The 23845-nt window shown below is 44.6% G+C and overlaps 1 protein-coding gene across 7 annotated transcripts in view; it reads left to right on the forward strand.

Moving 5' to 3' along the window:
- Window positions 1-23845, forward strand: part of SHISA6 (shisa family member 6) — a 261607-nt gene that overhangs the window by 38360 nt on the left and 199402 nt on the right. For all 7 annotated transcript variants that reach the window (XM_083487580.1, XM_083487574.1, XM_083487575.1 and 4 more), the window contains exon 4: window positions 21400-21495. In XM_083487580.1, the coding sequence (XP_083343706.1) occupies window positions 21400-21495 (96 nt within the window). The remainder of the gene's footprint in view (window positions 1-21399; window positions 21496-23845) is intronic.

Below are 23845 nucleotides of genomic sequence, written 5' to 3' on the forward strand. Positions count from 1 at the left end.
GTTAAGAACTTAATTCGTTCCAGAGGTCTGTTCTTAACCTGAAGCACCACTTTAGCTAATGGGGCCTGCCACTGCACTGCTGCCATACGATTTCTGTTCTCATCCTGAAGCAAAGTTCTTAACCCGAGGTACTATTTCTGGGTTAGCGGAGTCTGCAGCCTGAAGTGTATGTAACCTGAAGCATATGTAACCCGAGGTACCACTGTATGTTGAAGGCATGCAGATTTGAAAGATTCACACAGACTTGCCAGCCGCTCATATGAAAAGGACATGAACTGGATCAAGGCTGTTTCCATCCATCCCTAGATTAGGGTGCCATGTGACTCATAATGAATCTGTGAGTTCACCACAGGAAGCAAATTTTCATTTCTCTCCATTCTGCCCTGAATGTTCCAGGCTTGCCCTGGCTCAGTCAACCCTCAGTGTTTTGGAGAAGACACAGAATTTCTCCTCTGGAATTACACATAATATTTGCATCATAGATAAGCCACTGTAAGAACCCTTCCTCAGCTCCAGATTCTTGCACAGCATTCTATGGGATTCCTTCTTCCTCACTGTGAACAGCAGCACAGTCCCATTTTCACATGAATATCAGGATGCCTGAAAAGTGGCACCCTAGCCTCCATAATGAATGGGCAGTTTAATTCTGAGCTGCATCATCATGTGGGGATAGAATGGAGTGGCCAAGTCAGAGGTAAAAGAAAATATATGATGGTTTTTTTTTCAAGTAAAGGATGTCATCAGAGGCACTGAGGGAATTCTGTGCTGTTTCTCAAGCTGAACACTAGAGGGCACAATGCATACTATAATTACCCATCTCGCCTGGCTGGACTGCTAAATGAATTTTTTCCCCATTTTGGCTTCCCGGTGCCTGCGTGAACACAGATCGCTGGCTGATCCTTGTGCTGCTTAGCCTTTTTGATTTACCCTGCTCCTAAGTGAAGCACACTGCAGTCCCTACCTGTTGCATATGCTATGTCTAGCCTGTTGCTTGCTTCAGTCCTGGTAAGCGTGTTATACAAGGCCCTATCATCTCTACCCCTTTGCTGAGGTTGATGTGTAATGTGCAGAAGTATATAATCCCTGGATGCAGAAATTTATGAGGACTGCTAGAGGGGGAAGTTGATGGAGTTTCGATCAGCTCCACACGTCACTCCCATAGCAGGCCCTGCCTTTCCCATCAGACAGTGTTTTGGTTTGTGTACTGTTTATGAAAGTCCAAATTGGGTAGGTTCACTATTACATATGAACTGAACTGAGTTTCTCCACCACCAATACTTGACAGCCACTTCTGTCTATAACACCGAGGAGCTCAAAGTGATTAATCAGCTTGAAGAGGAGGAATCAATCTCTTCCCCTTCCCAAATATGGCTGGAATACATTGCCGGAGAAGAGTCTTCTGCCCAGTGGAATGCCTTAGTAGAGCCAGATTAGGGATTAATGCTTTGCTAGATCCTTCTAAGAATCCCTTGGGTAAGCCCACAGTGATGGAGGCAGCTACCAGATACAGTTTTTAGCTGGCAAAGCTCAACTGTAATTAAGTCACCTTGATGAATTGGCTCCCCATCAGTGGAAAATTATGCTAGCTGCTGGGAACCGAGAGGAGAGATTTGCAGTTTGGTTCTGAGCCACCACTGCCACCACTGCCCTGATGACAGGTGGCGTTATCAGGCTCATATATGCTTTGTCTCTTTGGCTAAGAGGGAGCTAAAAATCTGGGGTACTGCAATCTCATCTCCCTATTGTGTACATTGCTCGCAGGAAGCGACTAAATAACTTTTATTAGTGTGCAGCCTTGCTTGATGTATTTGAGTCCTTCAGCTTGCTTGCTGCTCTTTTCTTATTCTGCCACTCTGAAAATTCAGTGTAACTCCAAGAAGAGTGTTGGAAGGTGGGTGCCCCTCTGAAGGGTTTTCAAGCAGACCCTAGTGGCTAGCCATAGTCTCAGGCTCCTAGCTACCTAACCTCTCTCCCCCTCCCCCCCCGCTTCTTCACATGCAGACTCACTCAGTGAGGTTGAACAGCCTATTACTAGCTCCCTGCATATAGTTCTACTGCAGCTTGACAAGTCATCCAGCCTTCCTTTCAGTTCTACCACTCCACCCACAAACAGGAGTCTGACAAATACCATGACGTCTTTAGGCTGTGACTTGGAAAAGCAAATGGAACATTTAACTTTGAGCAGCTGTCAGAACCTTAATGGGTGGACCCCCCCCCCCAGTTTACAGTGACAGTGGCTTCCCCCAGTTTACAGTGACTGGCTACCACACCAGGTAGATTTCCTAGTATCACAAGAGGGCATCCTATGTGGCATCGTGTAGGCACTGGGTGCAACCTCTTTAATGTTGCGCATGTAAATCGCACAACTGCAGAGGCTGGATCAAAAGATGACAGCCCCTACACCTCTACCCTTTTAATGACTTGGTAACCCAGTTCCTGTGTCAACTACCAGAAACTCAGAGCAGCAGTTCCCAGGCATCAAGGGAGACAGCCCACGTTCCCAATGCTGCAAATGTAAACATTGCTCTTGTTAATTTTGGGCAGTGCGAAGCATCATTGCCTGTGTGTGTAATTTATAATCTCAGCAGCCTGAGAAACCTTGGGCAGTAAACTATTAAGTAGCTGAAATATGGGGTGCATACTTGGCTGGCTGCATGAGCCTGTGTTCAAACAGGTTTGTTTGATTCAGAGAATTTGTTATGATGAGCACATCTGTGGACCCTAGAATTATGGATTCTAGGGTCAATAATTTTTTTAAGAAAACATATACAGTGGTACCTCAGGTTAAGAACTTAATTCATTCTGGGGGTCCATTCTTAACCTGAAACTGTTCTTAACCTGAAGCACCACTTTAGCTAATGGGGCCTCCCGCTGCCACCGTGCTGCCACTGCATGATTTCTGTTCTCATCCTGAAGCAAAGTTCTTAACCCGAGGTACTATTTCTGGGTTAGCGGAGTCTGTAATCTGAAACGTCTGTAACCTGAAGCGTCTGTAACCCGAGGTACCACTGAACAGCTAGTTTCACCTATGGAGGGTCAAGAAGTAAGAAGACTCCTGCTGGATTGGACCAGAGTCTATCGAGCCCAATATCCTGTTTCCAGCTCTGGCTAGAGAGATGCCTCTGAAGCCTGCTGGTAGGAAACGAAGGCAACAGCCCCTCCCAGAGTGCAGGATTCAGTATTTCCTCTGAACATGGAGGTTCTGTTTAGCTCTCATTGCTAGACCTCCTCGTCCTTGTATTTGCCTAATCTCTATGTAAGTTAGTGGCTATTCTCACATCTTGTGGTCACTAGGAGTAACTATGCAGGTAGTGTTTAGTCCTGGGGAGGAGATTGCACAGTAAAGCTCACCCTCGTATCCCCTGCCACCCATCCCATGGTCTTGTACTGCTGATCCCTTGAAACATTTGCTGGCACAGACAAAGGCTTTGTGTAATCAAACACAGTGGGAATGAGCAATGCGACTGCCATCACTGTACGGTCACCAGGCCAAATTGTGAAAGCACAAACTGGCACATACCTCTGCATTGGGTTACTCAAAAGTTGTAGAGTGGACTATCTTGGACATGAGTTTGGGGTACCCCATATAACAGTGCTCTCATTCTGTACAGGGGGAGCTACAGGAGCACACAGCAAGGTGTATTTGCTTGCTTCTGCACCTACTGGGTTCTGCAGATAAATCAACAGAAAAACACAGCACCTGTTTTTTAGCCTTGCAGTCTGAGGAATTAGCTACAAACAGAGAAAAGGCAGTTGAGTGAAAAGGGTAAACGAGGGAGACTAGTTTGAGAATTCCTCAATGCCAGGGTGAATTTTGAAACAGGCCTTTAAACCCTGTTCAAGGCAGGGTGATCTCCTTGCTGGGATGGAAGGGTTTCAACCTCCCAGTGGTCCTCTGGCCAGATTGCAACTTTCCCTTGCTACTGAAACCTCAGGTCAGCACACAAATCCATGTCATGACTCTGCCCCGAAGCAGAGTTTCTTTATCATTCATGTCTAACGATCAGGGCAGGAGCAAAAGCTCACCTGCTCACCAACGCTTCCCCCACCTCTCTTCCCTCCCCCAACATGCCCCCATCCCCCTCAGATTGGCTCTGGTGGGGAGGATTATGAGAACCCCCAGAACAGTGCATGGTGGGAGGGGACATTGTTCCATCTTGCAAGCTGATATGCTTGTACTGACAGAGCTGTCTGTCATAGTGTGATGTAGCTCAGTGGTAGTGAATCTGCCTTGCATGCAGAAGGTCCCAGGGTTCAATCCCCAGCATCTCCAGGTAGAGCTAGGAGAGACACCCTGTCTGGAAACCCGGAAAGCTGCTGCCAGTCAGTGTAGGTAGTACTGAGGTAGATGGACCAATGGTCTGACTTGGTATACGTTTCTGTGTTTGAATTCCACCCTGAGTGTTTTAAACACTGCAGCACTGTGTGTCCGGCAATGGAAGGTTATAGAGATCCCCCTCCCACCTTTCCCCGCCAGGCACACAGAGGCTGGCACATGCCTTGGTCTGCAGTCAAATTCCTGTGCACAGGAAGCAGCTGAGACACTGCAAAGAAAATGTAGAACATCCTGTACTGTGGGTTTGGCAACAGCTCTGTAATGTTCATTGTATCTTTGCTGCATGGAGCCAAGGCTTGAATAATCCCTTCTGTTTCTCTCCTTCATAAGGCGACAAGCAGCAAAAAAGGGACACGATGCCTTTACTTTTAATATTTACGTGTAAAAGGGAATTTCAGCAGGTGCAACTTCTCTCACTCCTTCATAATATGCACCTGCTGATGTTCTATATTCTGTATAGCATTTCTCAGATCCAAACCTTTCTGTTTCTGTCTGAGAAGGTGCACCTGCCTTCAGCTCTGTGTCATTTAAGCAGTAAGCACATCCCTGCTGCTATAGTCTCTTATGTTCTGCTAGTTTACACTTGGCTCCATACAGCCACAGTTTCTCTTGCTCTTCCAGCTCCAACTATCTACATCTGCAGGGTGGGGAACACTGAAATGTGGGTTAGTGCTATCTTTTTTTATTAATGAACCAATCAGTAAATTATGAGATTTATATCTGCCCTTCATACATTAAGTTCTTTAGGGCAGCTCACAAGGTCATGAGAAGATAAACAATAATATTGAATAACAAAGCAGGGCAGTAAAAGACAACAATAAAAGCCAGTTAGGCTAGGCAGCCTAGACAAATAAAAAAGGTCTTCATTTGGTACCAGAAAACCATCAGGTTTGGTGACAGATGAGCCTCACAGCACTGAAAAGACCCTTTCTCTGATCATCACTCAGCTAACTCTCGCTAGTCACCACCTACCTAACCATTAGGAAACAGTATTCAGTCCAGAGACAGCCCTGCCGTTAAGCAAAACGAGAAGGCTACCTCACCTAGGGGATGCTGTGTGAGAGTGGCAGCCTACCCAGCTTCACCCATCCTCCTGTGCCTTGTTGTTGGCCTGGGCTGGTAGGCTGTGGCATTTGCAGCTCTGTCCTTACCACTTCATGAAGCTGAGTAGGTGAAGCAAATCACCTGTTCTCAGGCATTGCTAAGGAACACTAGCAGAACTGAAGTAAGAGTTGAACTGCCCACCTGGTTAGCTTTTGCACATGGACTGGGGTCTGGGAGGATGTCATCTTGTCATTCACCTTAGGCAACAACGGTTCTTGCACTGGCCCTGCCTGATAAACATTAACGTTGAATAATATATATGAGAAAACTCTATTGTCCAGCAGGCCACTCCACTGAGCTGGCAAGCTTTGCCACTTGCCGTACCCACATGTATAGGAGCACCCCTATTTTCACATGTAAAAAAGTTGAAGGATGTGTTGCTCCTGCTCCCTCTCTCAGAATCTGAGAACCTCTGGATAGAGCAAATGTTCCAAGGCCTCCTAACAGAACAGTTTAAGTAAATCAGCATAAATACTGCTCTGGAACAATTATTGTATATCCATCTAGCAGAGCCCTTCCCTAACCTGGTGCCCTTCAGGTCTTTTGGACTAGAGCTCCTGTCAGCCTCCTGTCAGCCATGGCTAAATGTCAGGGGTGATAGGATTTGGAGTCCAAAAACATCTGGAGGGCACCAGGTTGAGGAATGCTATCTTCAGAGTTAAGCGACAGAATTCTGACCTGTTTCTGAGTGAGACTGAGTGCATTCTCCACTTCAATATATAATTCAGCACCTGAGCCACTCTGTATACAACAAAGCCTAACAAAACTCTATGTTCCTCATTCACTATAACTGAGAATCTAAGAAACAGCTTTCACCTTTCCCTCTTTTAGCCAAAGTGGATGAAATTTACAGGCACAGGAGCCTCCCCAGAGTGAATTAAGCCTGTCTAATAGGTCCATGGGTTTGAGAGGTAATCAAGTGATGTGTATTGTACATTTTTTTAAACTTTGCAGCCCGTCTTTCTGCAGGTTGTATGTGTCCTTTGATAGGCTCTACAGGACTTCCTGTGGAGATCTGAAGAGCTCTGGGTTCTATTTGTTGTTGTTTTTTGTGGGGGGGGGGGTTGTTAAAGCAGAACAAAGTAGGATTTTTAAAAATAACTTTTAAAAAATCATTCCCTGCTGTACTTTAACAAACTAACAAACAAAATAAATCCAGGGCTTTTCAACTGCTCAGCAGGCAACTTTCAATAGCCTGACTTATTGCAAAACCCTTGGACCTAGAGCCACATGGAGATATTACATAGGAAAACATATAGCTGTATAGGCACAGAAAAGTATAGAAGCCTAGCAGCAGAGCACTCTGGTGGAGCCTCTGTTCCAACTCATTGTGGGAAGGTGTTATTGATGTTGCACTTCAACAAGGAAGGGAGAGGAGACCCCTGAATCACCTTGCTGAATTTTCTTGTTATTCGGCCCCCATACAGAGCTGGTGCAAGCTCCATATTCAATTCATCTATTGCTCTTGCCTCTCCCTATTCTCCACTTCCTCTGCTCCCTCCGCTTCTATGAAATTTTAACTGTAAGCTCTTTGGAGGCAGAGAATTGTCTGTTTGCTTGCTTGCTTCATTGTTACATTGATTGTGTAATATACAATGGTCCATAGGTACCAGAATCACAAGGCGACATCAGTGGAAATAGTTTAACTTTTTTATCTCTATTTTTTTTAAAAAAATAAAAATATTTGAGCCCCACAGACAGCAGAGAAAAGTCTGAAGATGTAACAGCAGCCTATCCTAAAGGCTAGAGAAATGAAAATGGCATTATCTTTATTGTTAATTCTGGGTTGTATCCAACAAAGTCATCCCATCAGCGCAAGGATTTCCCCCTGCCCAATGGTAATTCCTCTTCCTCTCCTCTCCCTGTGTGCCCCTTGCCTCCTCCAAATCTCTGAAAGACTGGGGGAACAAAAAAAAAAAACCAGATCTGAAGGAGCACTGGGGCATTCAAGAAGAGATGGATAAAGTACCATTGTGCAGGCAGAATTCCTTTAGCTAATGAGATGACTTCATTGGCTACAACCCTCCATCTTTTTCATTTTACATGTTTAACGTCTTATTTAAGCTTTTGGTTTCTGGCAGCATTAGGGTTCTCCCAAAACTCAAGCTGGCCTGCACAGATAATTTAGGTAGCTTGGATAGAAAGTCAACACACAGTGCTATGTCATACAGCTGAATGGTACATCCAGTGTGCAGATATATTGTTGGTCCAAACAAAAACCGAATGTGCAAAGGACTCATTCATCTGCAAGCACCTCAGAAGTTCAGGGGTGTGGGTGTGTGTAAAAAGAATTAAGTTCCACCTATACCTGGCAGCGGGATCTGTGAGTTGCCTCTGCATTTCACGCTCACATATTTCATTGCAGGGGAAGAAGGGTTTGTTCCCCATCCCTGGATATTAGATGGAAACCTGAAATGCAAATTCACTTCCCCTCACTTCAGCATTATATCTGAAGCCACACGTGGAGCATGTCCCCACACAGTTTTTACAGGTGGCAGGGATAATTACAGGACCAGCCCAGACAATGGCTGCTCCCACACTAGTTCCTATACTGAGGAACTGCTTTCAGAAGCAAAACGGAAAAGATTATTTCATATCTGGCAATGCTAATTGCCATGGCTAAGAGCCTGCTGTAATGTCTTCTTAGAAGCAAGAGCCATTCAATATAGGTCTCCCAAAACAGACCCTTGAATTAGAAGCATCCTCCCTCTGGCTTCTGCCCCAGCTTTACTAGTAGCTCCTTTTGGGGGATGTACTTGCTGGTTTCCAAAACAATTGCTCCTGATACCATATATACCAGTGCTTTTGCAGAGGTAAAAGTGCTATGGGTGTCAGCATAAAATGGCTGCTTTGGGCAGCAGCAAAAGAGGCGACAGTACTCTGTACCACACTATATTGTCACAAAAACCATCAGTATTTCTTATTGCAATTGTGAAATTGTGTGCTTTTTAATTAACAAGCACTTGCTCTGTAATTAACCTCCCCACCACCACAAGTAATTAAGGAGTATTTAAGGGACAATTCAGTAATACTGAGACCCAGTTGAGCAGGAAGCAATAAGAGACAGGCTGCAAGAAGGAAACTTCAAATTAAAGGGACAGTAGCCCTGTAAATAGGGACGCAGGTGGCGCTGTGGGTTAAACCACAGAGCCTAGGACTTGCCAATCAGAAGGTTGGCGGTTCAAATCCCCGCGACAGGGTGAGCTCCCATTGCTCGGTCCCAGCTCCTGCCAACCTAGCAGTTTGAAAGCACGTCAAAGTGCAAGTAGATAAATAGGTACCACTCTGGCGGGAAGGTAAACGGTGTTTCGTGTGTTACTCTGGTTCGCCAGAAGCAGCTTAGTCATGTTGGCCACATGACCCGGAAGCTGTACGTCGGCTCCCTCAGCCAATAAAGCGAGATGAGCGCTGCAACCCCAGAGTCAGCCATGACTGGACCTAATGGTCAGGGGTCCCTTTACCCTTTACCTTTTTAGCCCTGTAAAACCTCACTAACACTTGCCAGCTGATATTGGACAGGGTAGCAGGGCAAGAGAAAAACTGCTCGGACCTATATCTAGAAAGCATGGGTCAAGGAAAAAACACTTGACCCTGTGTTCCTAGGCACAAGTGGTGACAAGCCCTGAGAGAGAGAGCACAATATAATCAGCAGCATCTCAAAATGTATGCATAGAGAAGGGTCCAACTATTCATGGTCTTATGGCAAAGCAAGCTTGTGTATTCCAAGAGGAGGTTCCATGTCTTCTCACTGTCATTTCAGAACCCAACCTGAGGTTGAGGACTAACATAGTAATTTCTGCCTGAGAAAAGTACTTCCTTCCACAGACTTGGATAACCTACTTACCTACTTCCCGCCCTGCTTATTCCCTGGGACAAGCGTAGCAACCATATTCACATTATTTCAGCTTAGGACCCTCCAGCAATCTGATTTATTTTTAGTACAACATCTGACCTTGCTCCAGTTCAGCACTAGTAGTGTAATAGCCCACTCCCACACAATTGATGAGGAAGTATTACTAAAGGATTGGTTAAAATCTGGCAATCATTTATGAGATGATGATGATGGTGATAGCCTGCTCTTCGCCCTAAGGCCCAGGGTGGGTTAAAAACACTAAAGCCATGTGTGTCCCCCAACACTGCAATGGGACAGTTATAAGTGGAAAGAAGGATTTTCTGGAAACATGATGTCATGGGAACTATCCCACAACTGTCTGTGATACTCGTACAACCACAGGGAACAATATTAAGAGTCACAGTGAGCACTGAACCCTCTAACTAGGATGGAAATAACATCTTCTCCATTTCCAAAATGGAGACGTATATTCCAAAATATCATTACTTTGGAACAAGAAGTCCTTGCAGAAGAAGCATGTTACAACTGTGTAAAAATTGTCCATGTATCGATCTATATTGACATTGGATTTGCTGCTAGGTTAACTTAAGGAATTAACAAAAGGAAAGCTTTCTTTTCCTTCCTGTAACAACCTGCATCCCCTAAAGAGCCTCTCTGGAGGGGTCAGGGGGGCCTCCCGAACAGTGTAGGATGAGAGAAATATTGGGGTGATTCTCCACTCCTCTAGCAGCCCCCACAGCCTATCCCACATTATTCAGGATGGCCACCAAACCTTACAGAGAGACTCTTCTTGGGTGTGGCCATGTGCAGGTGACTGTGAGCAGAAAAGAGGAGATGGAAAACTTCCCTTCCATAAACTTTTCAAAGTTTTCTTAGCATGCAAAGCATTGTCTGGAGAGGCTTTTGGACATGGAGGATACTCATTTTATCAACATGCATTGGCCCCCACTTGCTTGCTCACTTGCCTATCTTGCATGAGGAAAATGTTATCTAATTAATCCTTAAAAGCCACAGCAGGCACAAAATTTATGCCTAAACCTGGGGTCATATGTTGCATTTGCAGTTCAGTTCATATACTAGTAAGAGCATCTCTCTAATTGTCCCGCTTCCTGTCTGTCACTGATTTTTGGAGGTTAACATTTGGATAAATGGAAAGTCTCGCCTGTGAAGTAGCCCTCCCCTATCTCAGAGCTAGTACAGCATGGGCTGCCTTCTAGTTGCATTTTATTTATTTTTTTAAAAAATGACATGGTATTTCCTCCTGGCTCATAATAAGGCAGCTTTCAATAGGAGTGATAGGAAAGTTATTAACAACTAAGAACAATTTTGGGGCTTAGCAGAATTTAATTGGACATGCTGGCACATATTTGGTGAAGCAAAACCTGACAAAGGCAGTTGAGCTAATTGGGATACTGTTATTGTGGCCATGTTTGCCACAGAGACTGCTGGTGTAAAAAGCTTAAGAATGGGAGATAAGCCTCCTAGCTCCCCCATGAACATCTAAAAAGCCCCAGGCACCATGTCTTCTAGAAACTGCAGGAATATGCCAAGAAAAAGCCTTAAAAATTGCAGAAGGGGATTCAAATTTTAAGAGCACAGCAGATCAACTGTGTCCACCACGTGTAATTTCTCTCTCCATTATCTATTCATTTGCAATATTAGTGAGCCAGTCTTTCTTTGCTAAAAACAAAAACAAAAAACCAGCAAATACCCAGGGTAACTTTAAAACAAAAGTTACAACAGAAAGGATTAAAATGGCATTTAAAAATAAAAAGCATTTTATGCAATGAAATCCAACCACATCAATACATATAATTCACAGCAAGCCCCACTAGATGACATTCTGGAATGCCTCAGCAGATGATGAAGTTTTCACCTGCCCCTGAAAGGATATGAGGCTTGGCATCATGTGAGCTTTCCTATGGGGGGGATTTCAAACGTGGGGTGCTCAAGGACCGTCTCTCCCCATATGAACCACCCCAGACCCTGTGATCATAATCTGAGGTCCTTCTTCACATGCCTACCCCATGAGAGGTCTGGAGGGTGACAATCCAAGAAGTGGCCTTTTCTGTGGTGGCTCCCCTTTTGTGGGATGCTCTCTCCAGGGAGGCTTGCCTGGTGCCTTCATGGCATATCTTTAGGCACCAAGTGAGAAACCAGGCTTTTGGCTGAAATGGGAAGGGGGGGTTATTGGTTTGTTTTTGTTTGTCTTTATTATGTATTTTATGCTCTCATTTTGAATTTTTATGTTGTAAACTTCCCTGTAGTTTTTGGATGAAGGGCGGTATACAAATTCAGTAAATAATAAATTATTTCATTATATAATGCAGAGGATGGTGACCAAGATGATCTAGGGTCTAGAAACCAAGCCTTATGAGGAACGGTTGAGGGAATTGGGTATGTTTAGCCTGGTAAAGCGGAGACTGAGAGGAGATAGGATAGCCATCTTGAAATATCTCAAGGGCTGTCATGTGGAAGATGGAGCAACCTTGTTTTCTCCTGCTCTGGAGGCTAGGACACGAACCAATGGCTTCAAGTTACAAGAAAGGAGATTCTGAATAAACCTCAGGAAGAACTTTCTGACAGTAAGAGCTGTCTGACAGCTCTTCCACAAGAGGTGGTGGACTCTCCTCCTTTGGAGATTTTGTAAGCAGAGTTTGGATGGCCATCTGTCATATAGGATCTGGTTGAGATTCCTGCATTGCAGGGGGTTGGGATGGATGACCCCTGGGTTCCCTTCCGGCTCTACAATTCTTTGTTTCTATGAGGAGCCCAAAGGGGTGCCTCTGACGAAGAACATAACATTCAAACAAGCTTGTGTAGGAAATGTCAATGCTTTAAAAATATGTTTCTGTCAACCATTGTTCACTCTGTTGGTCGTGGGTGATAACTGACATCACAGTTCCTGAATGAACAATTAATCTATGTAGGCTGAGCCAAAATCCTGCTCCCAGTTTTGAGGAGAGTCATTTCAGTGACGAGGAGGGAAACAGGCAGAAGGCTGCTGAACGTAATCGCTATGACACTCCATGGAGTTACCAGGAAGTTTTATTCTGAAACCAGTTGAGGCAATGCTTTCTGCCCTCATTCTAGGAAACTGTGGAGTTTTAATTTATTTTTAAAATGGCAGCTGCCAGCCACTGGGAGCAGGGCTGTCCTGATGGCTCTGGATAGGGGAAAGCAGTATCATGTGAGTTTGCTGTACCAGCAGAATACAGTGGTACCTCGGGTTACAGACGCTTCAGGTTACAGACACTTCAGGTTACAGACTCCTCTAACCCAGAAATAATCCCTCAGGTTAAGAACTTTGCTTCAGGATGAGAACACAAATCGTGCAGCGGTGGAACGGTGGCAGCAGGAGGCCCATTAGCTAAAGTGGTGCTTCAGGATTAGGAACAGCTTCAGGTTAAGAATAGACCTCCAGAACGAAATAAGTTCTTAACCAGAGGTACCACTGTAATAGAATTATAGAGTTGGAACCAGAAGGGGCATCTAGTTCACCCCCTGCAAGGCAGGAATATTTTGCCCAATGTGGGGCTTGAACCCACAACCGTGAGATTAAGACTTTCATGCTCTGCTGACTGAGCTATCCCAGAGGCTCTATCTATTCCTGCACCAGGCTAATTTTTTTATTATTATATTTCTATTCAGTTTTTGCACTGAAGGATTACTTTATAAATCTGAATGTCTGAGAATCTGGGAGATACGAACTGCTTCGTGTAAAGGATCACATGGCAGCCTGGACTGCCACCTAACATTGGAGGGCAAAATGTAGAAAAGAGGGGGTTCTGTCCTTTGAGAGCCAGTGTGGTGTAGTTGTTAAGAGCGGTAGTGTCAGGGGTTCAGGAGCAGAGGCAAGGGCAAGGGAGGAAACAGAGAGCGAAGGGGAGGAGGCAGAAGAAAAGATGAGTGATGACGACGACCCGAGATCTCCGAGTCTTTCCAGTGAATCAGAAGATTCACAGAAAGGAGCACCAGTGGCCAGGGCAAGGGGGGAGTCTAGGGGGGCACCCCAGGAAGATAGAGCCAGAGGGGACTCAGAGGAGAGCAGTTGGAAATCGGGACCAGCGTCACCGCCAGAGAGCAGGGAAGAGGAAGGGAGCCAGGGGGCAAGCGCTGGCAGCTCACAACAGGAGGGAGGGCATGAGTCAGGAGTGGCCACACCTCCATCGGGGAGCGAAGAGACGGTTAGACGGAAGGTGGAAGGTTGGGCGCGCGCGCCAAGTTCAAATGCACAGGAAAGTGACGCAGTGGGCAGCCCTGAAAGAGAGCCAGGTCCTAAAGCCCGGCGCAAGGAGACAGGAGGGTCCGGGGGGTCGGCGTCAGAAGAATCCAGGAAGGAAGAGACCCCGGGGGGTAGAGGGACCCAGAGGAGAACAGTCAGGCGGAAAAGGTGGAGCAGGGCTAGGATATTAAGTTGGTGCACAAGGGGCGGAGACTCAGACGGAGCTTCGCCGATCTAGCCACTAGACGTAGAGTTGCACGCAGCAGCTTGAGAATGGAAACTGTAACTCAATAAAGACTTTTACTTAATGATCGCTGGCTAGCGTGATCCTCTGTGAGCTAGGATCTGGAAGCAGCTCTGACAGGTAGTCTCGTAATATGGGGAACCGGGTTCGCGTCTCCGCTCCTCCACATGCAGCTGCTGGGTGACCTTGGGCCAGTCACACTTCTTTGAAGCCTCTCAGCCCCACTCACCTCACAGAGTGTTTGTTGTGGGGGAGGAAGGGAAAGGAGATTGTTAGCCGCTTTGAGACTCCTTAAGGGGAGTGAAAGGCCGGATATCAAATCCAAACTCCTCTTCTTCTTCTCCTTCTTCTTCTTCTTCTTCTTCTTCTTCTGCTGCTGCTGCTGCTGCTGCTGCTAATAATGCTGCATACATATGTGTGAAAACTCTCCATGCCTCTGAGAAGAGGTGTGAAACCTGTTGTTGTTACAGCAAGAGGCCATACATGGAACCATCAGGTATTAGTAATATACATATAGGATGGTAAACTATTAAGCACTGCGTAAATCCTAAGTATTATTATTGCAGTCATTGTCATGATTATCTATCTTTCGCATTCAATCTCATTCAGAAGAGAATACCTAGGTAGCTTGCTGATCACCACAGCTTTACTGCTGGCATGCTTAATGGCCAGCCACTACAGGTGCATTTAACAGAGGTGGGGAGGTGCTTCACAGTGTTTCCCTCATCCATAAAATAGCTCAGCTGGGCTGCCTGCCACCTACATAGCTTGCTGGCTTGCTTGCTTGCTTGCCTGCCTGCCTGCCATCAGTTCCTCACACTGGAGTTGGCATGGTCACCTATAGGCGGTCACCCAAACTGCAGCATGACAACAGACTTACATTTTATGTTTATAGGAAGACAAGTTGTGATGTTCTCAGTACCTGATCTGCAGTACACCTCTTAGGCTGTGCACACACCATGCATTTAAAGCACATTTTACATGTATACACACCTAGGAATGGTAGTTTACCCCTCACAATAGCTACCATTTCCAACACTCTTAACAAACTATAGTTCCGAGGACCCTTGGGGGAGGGCTTGAAATGTAATGGTGTGTACACATCCCAAGACAGTTGCTTTTTACTGGCAGAGACAGTTTCAGGGCAGCACAACAGGTGCAGCCACACTGGGCGCCACAAAAATGCCGTAGAACAGAGTGCAAGGGGGCTTGCCGAATTTTAGAGGCATACAGGGCACTGTTGGAACTTGTGAGCCCAAAGTCTGCCACTGTTTTGCTGGCCTTATACCCCGGTGGCATTGTTAATTCACCCTGATTCAGTTATGTATGTGTTCCCTGTGTCTTATCCTCTGCATTTTCAAAATAAAGATGCCATGTGGCAGATGGATTCTAATGAGAATCATGTCTGGGATTACAGAGAAGGATTTGGGGATTTGGGGTGATGGTATGGATGAATGAATACGGAATAGCAAAAAGAAAAAAGAAAAAGAAAAAAAGAAAACTCCATCCCTCCTCTGCTATTGACTTTCAATGTAGCCTTGAGTAATTGACTCTCCCATTCTCAGCCCCATAGTGTCCCCTCTCAGCAGCCTACTAGGATGCTCTTGATAATGCCTGTCACATTAACTAGATCAGCGGTTGTCAACCTGGTCCCTACTGCCCACTGGTGGGAGTCTCAGGATTCTAGGTGGGCGGTAGGGGGTTCTACAGCACAAGCTGAATCCTACTTCCATCAAGCACTGGTGGGCAGTAAGGAAATTTTACCATCAAGAAAGATGCAGTAGTGGGTGGTAGGTATAAAAAGGTTGACTACCCCTGAACTAGATAGTCCCGGAAGGGTTGGGTGATGCCAAGGATGGGTGGTGAGATGTGAAAGTGAGCAAATTAGAGCTCATTTATGAAATGGTGAGCAAGTCGAGGTAGGGAAGAACAGAAGTGGATGGGTACATGTGAAACAAGCAGGTAGCGAAGCAGAGGAAAATGGTGAGTGGAAAAGATGTGAGCATGACCATGTGCGGCATATAGAAAATATGTAATGCATGGTTCCAATTACATAAACACAGACCACACTACAGTGGTACCTCTGGTTACGAACGTAATTCGTTCCGGAGGTCCATTCTTAAGCTGAAACTGTTCTTATCCTGAGGTGTGCTTTCACTAATGGGGCCTCCCGCTGCGCGCACGCGCGCCTCCAGCTTGCGATTTCCATTCGCATCCTGGGGCAAAGTTTGCAACCAGGAGCAGCTACTTCCGGGGTAGCAGAACTTGTAACCTGAAGTGTACATAACCAGAAGTGCTCATAACCAGAAGCTGAAACTGTATTAAGAGAATGTATCCCTATTTCTGCAGCTGCAAGCTCAGTAGGCATCTCCTATAGCTGTCAGTGTTCTCTAGTAATGGTTATATCACAAAAATGCAAAGTGATAGTGGATGTTGAACAGGGCTCGTGCATTATACATGTCTGCAATATATTTTCAAAATCTCATATTTTGTTCTGGTTTTGTTGTTTTCATAAACAGGGTGTTGTTGTTTTTAACCCTCATGGTTGCAGGATGAAGGGAAAGAAAAGGCTTGCTGAAGGGTCAAAACCTAAAAGGACTTCTAGATGGAACATCTGTGACCTACATTTCTTTTTCTTGCCTATAGACCCTTTTCCCTTCTATTCATATAATTCTGGCATCTTTGTCTTTTACACACACACACACTCTCTCTCTCTTTTGAGGAAATTATTCTGAATTCTGTGAAATGCTCCATTATATCAAATATCTTATGCATCTTTGAATAATCTGAGTACAGTGGTACCTCGGGTAACAGATGCTTCAGGTTACAGATGCTTCAGGCTACAGACTCCACTAACCCAGAAATAGTACCTCGGGTTAAGAACTTTGCTTCAGGATGAGAACAGAAATCGCGCAGCAGCAGCGCAGTGGCAGCAGCAGGAGGCCCCATTAGCTAAAGTGGTGCTTCAGGTTAAGAACAGTTTCAGGTTAAGAACGGACCTCCAGAACGAATTAAGTTCTTAACCCGAGGTACCACTGTACAGGATTTGGTTAGACTTGCTGAAGAATTCAGAATTAATTCTATAGACTGTAGAGTATAATCACCCCAAGTTCTGTTGTCGTTCCATTTCTAAAGGTGAGACCGGAGGAGGCAGAACCAGCATAGACCAAGCTGAATCAGTGACAGATCCAGTAGGATGGAGTCAGAATAAAAGTTGGTTGGTGTACAGTGGAGCCAGAAAGAACATAGTGGGTTTGGGATGCAGGGTAGCAAAATCTTGAAGCTGCCAGCCTTTCAGACTTCCAATACTGGTAGCTTAATAGAACCTAAGGTGTTTGACAACCCTACCCCCACCCTCACCCTTAGGTTGAGTTTCTGAAAAAGTTACTATATGTGATAAAGTTCTACCTTTTTGCCCAGTTACATCTGAAGAGCCACCAAATTGTTATTCTTTATGGCTTCCTATTATTCAGGTGAATGGAGAAGCCACAGCAAATCTTGCACTGGGGCAGAGGCTTCTCAGCCCAAGAGAGAGCCTTGGATGCCCCCATAACGCCATGTGTCTATTCTGTTCCAGTGTATTTATATAATTGCCTGCAATTTGTTCTTCAATGGAGCAGTGCTTTCTGGATCCTCTGCCTCACGTACCATTTCTTATCCAGGCAATCTGTGCTAATTCACACTCCCCATGTGTAGCAAAGGCAAAGCAGAAAAAGATGTTAAAGCTGACGGGGAAATAAAGTCCCTGCAGGAAAGGATGTTGCAGCATCCAGCCCTCTCTAGGCAGATCATTTTCCTCAAGCTGAGGTCATCCTTGGTAGTCAGCCGTGATAACAGTTTTGCCTCTGAGCCCCTCTGCACTTGAAATGCCCTTCCTTAGCCCTGGGGGATTCATTTACCATCGGCTGTGAGCTGCAGCTGTCTCTCTACAATCTCTAAGGTGGCTACGCTTGATTGACAGTATAAATAGATGCTCCTTCCCTTTCTGGGGCATGGAGAGAACCCACACCTTCTTAGGACTGCTTGTTTGTGCTGTTTGTCTCTCAAGTCACTGAAATTATCCAAACAATGGATGGGGGGTGGGGAGCAGGCAGCTGAAAGCACAGGAAATCTCTTTCCTTCCCCTAAGGTGTCATTTTGTGGTAAACTCAAATTCAAGCCCTTCATAGGTACATACAGCCCTGCAATAGCAGAGATCTGTCTTGGAATGTTAGTACCCAAAGAGAGTTCACTGTTTTATAACCTGTGTTTAGGAATAACATTTCTGAAAGGTGGATAACAAGAGCTTAGTTCAGCTCTAATAATCCCATTATTCTCGAGCTGGGAATATAAATGACATTTGCAACCATGGTTGTTCCTCTTGCAATTTACTTAGGGTGTGTTTGCCGTGGAGTGCTTCCCTTTTCAGCTGAATGCCCTGAAGAGCTTGACTTTTGTTGTGTGGTGAGCAAAATATATATCCATTTGAGGGTTTGTCTGGCCTCAGATGGGGAGGGAGTCATTTTCCTCTGCGATTTAATTCCGTCTCTTGAAGGATAGCAGAAAGATGTGTGTGGTAACCTCTTCTTTTCCCAGTGTGGCACAGCTGTCTTCCAGAACCTCCTTATTTGTTTTTTGTTTGTTGGTTGTTGTTGTTGTTGTTGTTGCCTTTTGAAATGAAAGACAGAGAGAACGGAATTGATCTCAGGAGAACCAACCATAGCAATTGGAGCCAGCCCAGTTGTGAGTAATAGGATAGACCCAGGAGATGCAACCTCAGTCAAATAGCACTGTAGAAAACCACTTTACTCTCTATAGACACATTAAAAGAGCTGGGCAGCTACTCTAAGTTGGAAGAAGAACGTGCCAGTCCATTTAAAAACAATAACATATAACTTTCATTGCAGGGCAGCCTTGCATGCTCTATAGTTAAAGCTGGAAGTTTCCTTAAGGTGGTGAAATTAGAATGTGAATATTTAGGCCTTTTTTTAAGAATCCACATGCTGAACCAGTGGCCACTTGTCCATAGAAGATAGTGGAATATCACCACCTCAACCTCCCCATTGGAGTGTGCATGAACTAACATACATGGATGTGCATGTGCAAATGAGAATGTGTGAGAGGTGGGAAGAGAAAGAATGGTGTATCCTTCTAAAAGATCCATGGAAAGTCACAACAGGTTACAAATAACATCCATGCAAAGAGAATGGGAGATGGGGTTGGAGGATAAGGCATGTGGGAAGAGCTTTAATTTAAAATGAAATGCAATGGAAGCCTTGCCCATGTCTGGATTTTCATTTCTTCATATGATTGCTTCCTCTGCTTCTACCCCTTGGATCCCTTTGTCCCTCACAACATGGCCAGAGGCAGAGAGCAGCAGAAGCGATTTTTATTTTTTTAAAAACCCCTATATAATACCTGCTACATTTGGCCCTTTGGTGCCCCTCCCAGCCCTTCAAAGTAAGTGCTCATGTACCAAAGCTTTACAATGAAAAGAATGGTAATTGAGGGTTAGATAGAGAGGGATATATATAATTATTGGAGCATATCCTCATATGACGCTTCTAAAGGAATATGATTTCGGCTAGAATGCATGTTACAAATGATGTTTCACAATGACACTTTCCCGGGACTCGCAGGTGGGCAAAGGGATTTGGGGAACCAACTGATTTATTTCCGGTACTGTATATCTTTGCTCAGTTCTTCTGTTTGACCTCCAATCTACCTGGTTGTTTTGAGGATGGCTGCAGTTGCAGGGGTTGGGGAGGGGAGCAACAAAACAGAAGCCACAGTATTTTCTTGAAATACAAGCTCACTGTAGTACTTGTCATTTATTCCCACTCCCATTATTTCATTTAGTCAATTAGTAATTTAGAAAGGTTCATAAACCTGTTAATCAAAAAGCTCTCTAAGTGGTGTGCATAATGAAATTGTAAACAATATGCAGCTGAAATTCAGATAACAAATATACATAAAATAATTATTATTAAAATGCACATAAAATCATTAAAACATTTTAAACAAATATAGGTAATGAAATTATATGCCTGGGTAGGCTTGCTGATAGATTATGGCTCACTTGTTCGGGTATCCACACCGCTCCCATCTGGAGTGTGGCATCCAGAACAGTGGCTGGGATGCGGTGATCCCTGAGCCAAATCTGTTCTTCCAATGGTCTACTTCTCCCATCATTTATAGCCAAAGAGTAAAATAAAAGCATGGGCATAATCATGACTGTAGTTATGGGCCTCCACCCCACCTTCTTCTGAGTAGGGGCACTCTGTTAAAACTTATTTACTGGGGTTCTAGGATCTATATGCCATATCTGCTTCAAGGAACACAATAGAGGAAGTGCCCAGGAAAGGGAAGATGGTGTTTCTTAAAGGGAGCATTTCAGCGCAGTCAACAAACCACAAAAGATGTGACTCTTCTGGTGTCAAGATTCAACATGAGTGTTGCCCACAATGCAGCATCAATCGAACACAGCCTTCACCCAACTAGAATATGTTTTGAACTTAGAACCATTGGCCATGCTGCCTGATGGGAGTTGGAGCTCCCCTAGTCTTAACCTAGAACTACCCCAGCCTCATCACCATTTTGCCCTACTCCCAACCCAGGGAGGACACCATTGCTATGTTTCTAGAACACATCTGAGCCAGGAGAGTGAACCAGTGCCTCAAAGCAGTAGAGGACTGAAGCTGAATCCTGCTAAGACAGAGAAGTTATGAGTGAGTGCTTCCCAGCTCTGAGAATTGGGAACTTGTCCCTTTGAAGGAACAGGTACATAGTTTAAGAGTGCTCTTGGAACAGGGTGGGCTCTATGGCAAAGAGCACTTATCACCAGCTGGACAAAGATAGCTTGGCTATTGTGACTCATTCACTTTCAAGCTCACATTTGGACTCTGCAATGCATACTATTATTGCAGCATGGATAGCTCATTTGGTGAGAGCGTGTTGCTGATGACGCCAAGGTTGGAGGTTCAATCCCTGTATGGGGCAGCTGCATATTCCTGCATTGCAGGGGGTTGGACTAGGGGGTTGGACTGGACCTCAGGGTCCCTTCCAACTCTACAATTCTGTTATCTATTTGGCACTTCTTTTGTCGCTAGTCTCTAGAGGCTGCAGCTGGTGCAGGATTCTACAACCTACATAGTGCTTTGCCAGCGCTAAGGGATCTGCTGTGGCATAAAGCCAGTTTTAAGGTCTTGTTACTTACATATAAAGCCCTAAACAACTCTGGACCAGATTAAGGCTGAAACCAGGTTAGCCATACCACAGTCTGATGATTGTGAACTTGTGGCTTTTTTACTAGTAGCACCAGTGTTGTGGTGCACTCACTGGTGAAATGCAGGAGGTCCAGTTTAACTGGATTTTGAAGACATGCCGGTTTACACAGGCATTCCCTCAATCACTTGACCCAGTTGCCCTGTTTTAATTGCTATGGATTTAATAGGACAGTTTTACTGTATATTTTTAATCATGGATGTTTATGTTTTAATGGGATTGTTTTATTGTGTATTTTAACTGTGCACTCTCTGTTATAATATGTTTTAACAATGCTGTTTAGAAGTTATCTGTGCATTTGGTGGAATAAAAATTAACAAATAAAAAGAAATGGATAGTAATGTGACATGCTGTTTCTCATCTTTCCTTGACAGGTCACTATGGAAAGGATATTTATCGAAGCGGAGGTCCAGATTTCCATAATTTCATCTCCTCTGGGTTTGTCACGTTAGGAAGAGGACACAGCAAGGGTACAGTGGAAACCATTTTTTGCTAAATAGAAAAGATGGGGTTGAGTCAATCTCTCACTTGTAAGTTGGTTTGTGTGTGATTCCAGTAAGAGTGTGGAAGAGCATTGGTTTATGATGGAACATGGAGTTACAAGTTCAAAAAATGTGCCATTGGTGGGCTCTTAAAACCTGTAGAGGGACAGGTGGCATTTTGGGCCTGGGAGAGGTATAGACTGGCAGACAGACATGAGCCAATTGCTGTTTGCAGTCCGACAGGATAAATTGCTCTGCGTTTTCCTGTGTAAATGGATGCAAAATGCCTTCCTTGCCACCATTTCCCAAGAAAACAGAAGGGAGTGTAATGCCACCATAGCCATGGGATAGAAAAGTGGCACCATTCCAAAACTGGGATGCTGCCCTAGAAGCAGAGTATGCTCCACTTATACTGTACATGTGTACCACATGGGGAAAAAATGTTTAGAGCAGATTAAGCTAATGGTTTGGTACAGATGCAAATAATTATGAGCAAATCTAACAGAAATGTCTCATGCACAAACCCCACTGAAATTTCATAATAGGGAAAATGTTTTGCAGCTCCAATGGCTATATTACACAAGCATATGCATTCTTATACTTGCCGAAAGTTATCTTGCAATTCTTCCAAGGCCGTCTAGCTAAAGTTGGGTGGATGGGGACGGGGGTGTCCTTATTCCTTTTATACAGCTCAATGGGAAGTGTTTTGATGTTGGACTAGGGGCTTCCCTGGTCAGGTTGTCTAGCAGCCTGGGGAGCTTTGTTTTGTTTTGCCTTGCTCTGCTTTGCTGTCCTCTTGAACACACCACTGGGCTCTCGTGCACCTGTCCTTTAGAGATGTTTACTTTGGCAGTGCCTTCTGTGGTTCACTTGCTCTTTGCTTGTGACATGGTGCAACCTGGACTGCACAAACTGGTCTTTAGAGTGCCCATGGATTCATGGTCCAGTCAGGATTCATGGATCAATCACAAAACAGATCACTGGACTACATGGCCTTTGTTCTCCTCTACTTCTTGTCCCCTACACTTTCAGTGGGATTTCTGCATGAGATGCTCCTTGTAGATTGTGCTATAAGGTTGCTGCTCATATTATTCACTACATCTATTGAATGTGCATCAGCATATTCAGTATAATAGGAGTGCACTGTATTCAGATATATTTCCCCCAATATTATAAGTATTTTATAAAGTGATTTCCTTAAGGGTCATATATTTTTGTGTGTCTACCTAATCTGTGAGAGATATAAAGATAGATAGATATATAACATACAGACATATATAATATGCTATACAAATAAGAAAACATGTCAGTATCCATATTCTGCAATATGTATGTTCTGTGTAACATTATATGTGTATGCAGTACAATCCTGAGTGTGCTGATGTGGTTATGTCAATAGCAAATTATACATGCCATACGTACCATCTAGCATCATGCTGATGCTCACAGCTAACATTCAGGAACTTGTTGTTACTGGGACCTTGATGACTCGTCTTTTAATCACTCTGTTGCCTCTTTGGGTGGGTTTTCCTTTCAATATAGTGTGGATTCTTGTTTTTAACTTTCTTGTGCACATTCTGTTGCCTTCAGATTGTTGAAGAGTGAGTTAGCCACCTCGAAAGACTTGAGGGGAGAGAGGGGCAGCCTATTCTGTGCTGGGCCACTCCCTGGTTCTAAGACACAGCTTCTAGGCTCACTGACCACCAAGTCTCTTCCAGGGTCCACCTCACTCTGTGGCACATTAGCGCATTGATGGTGGTCTGTACTGCTGGGCAGGCACAAGCCACCTTGATAACCCAACATTGTTTCCTGCTGATTCACTGTGAGATTGTTGTACATTTATATTATAGATGTATATGGATATATTATTTCTACAGAAACAATGTACTGTATGTGGAAACATGCTGTTTCATATATATCCATCCTTGTTGCTGTTGTTGTTCCCATGGATGCTCACCATTCACAAGTTGTTAAAAAGAAAAAGAAAAAAAACACACCTTTATTTTCCTGACGTTTCTTGCTGTTTAACTCAATGGAAGAAAACCTTTCTCTACAAGTGTCATCCAAAAGCAGTATGAGTTCTGTGGAACTGTCACAGAAGAACCAATATATGTGTGTATTATCTGTGTTTTGTGTATTCAAATAAAGTTTACTGAGGTGGAGGTAGAGCCCATAGGATTATGCTCTCCCGTTGGACAGGGTGGTATGTAGACGCACGGCACAAAATTGAGAGGAAAGCGAACACCACATATGAACCAGGAACTAACCTTCAGAAAAGGGACTTATGTAAACTTCCTGTGTGTCTGCCCTTTCAAGGATTTCATTGGATGGGAGACAG

Source organism: Podarcis liolepis (genome assembly GCF_965112155.1).
Source record: "Podarcis liolepis genome assembly, chromosome: 2".
Classification (NCBI taxonomy): domain Eukaryota; kingdom Metazoa; phylum Chordata; class Lepidosauria; order Squamata; family Lacertidae; genus Podarcis; species Podarcis liolepis.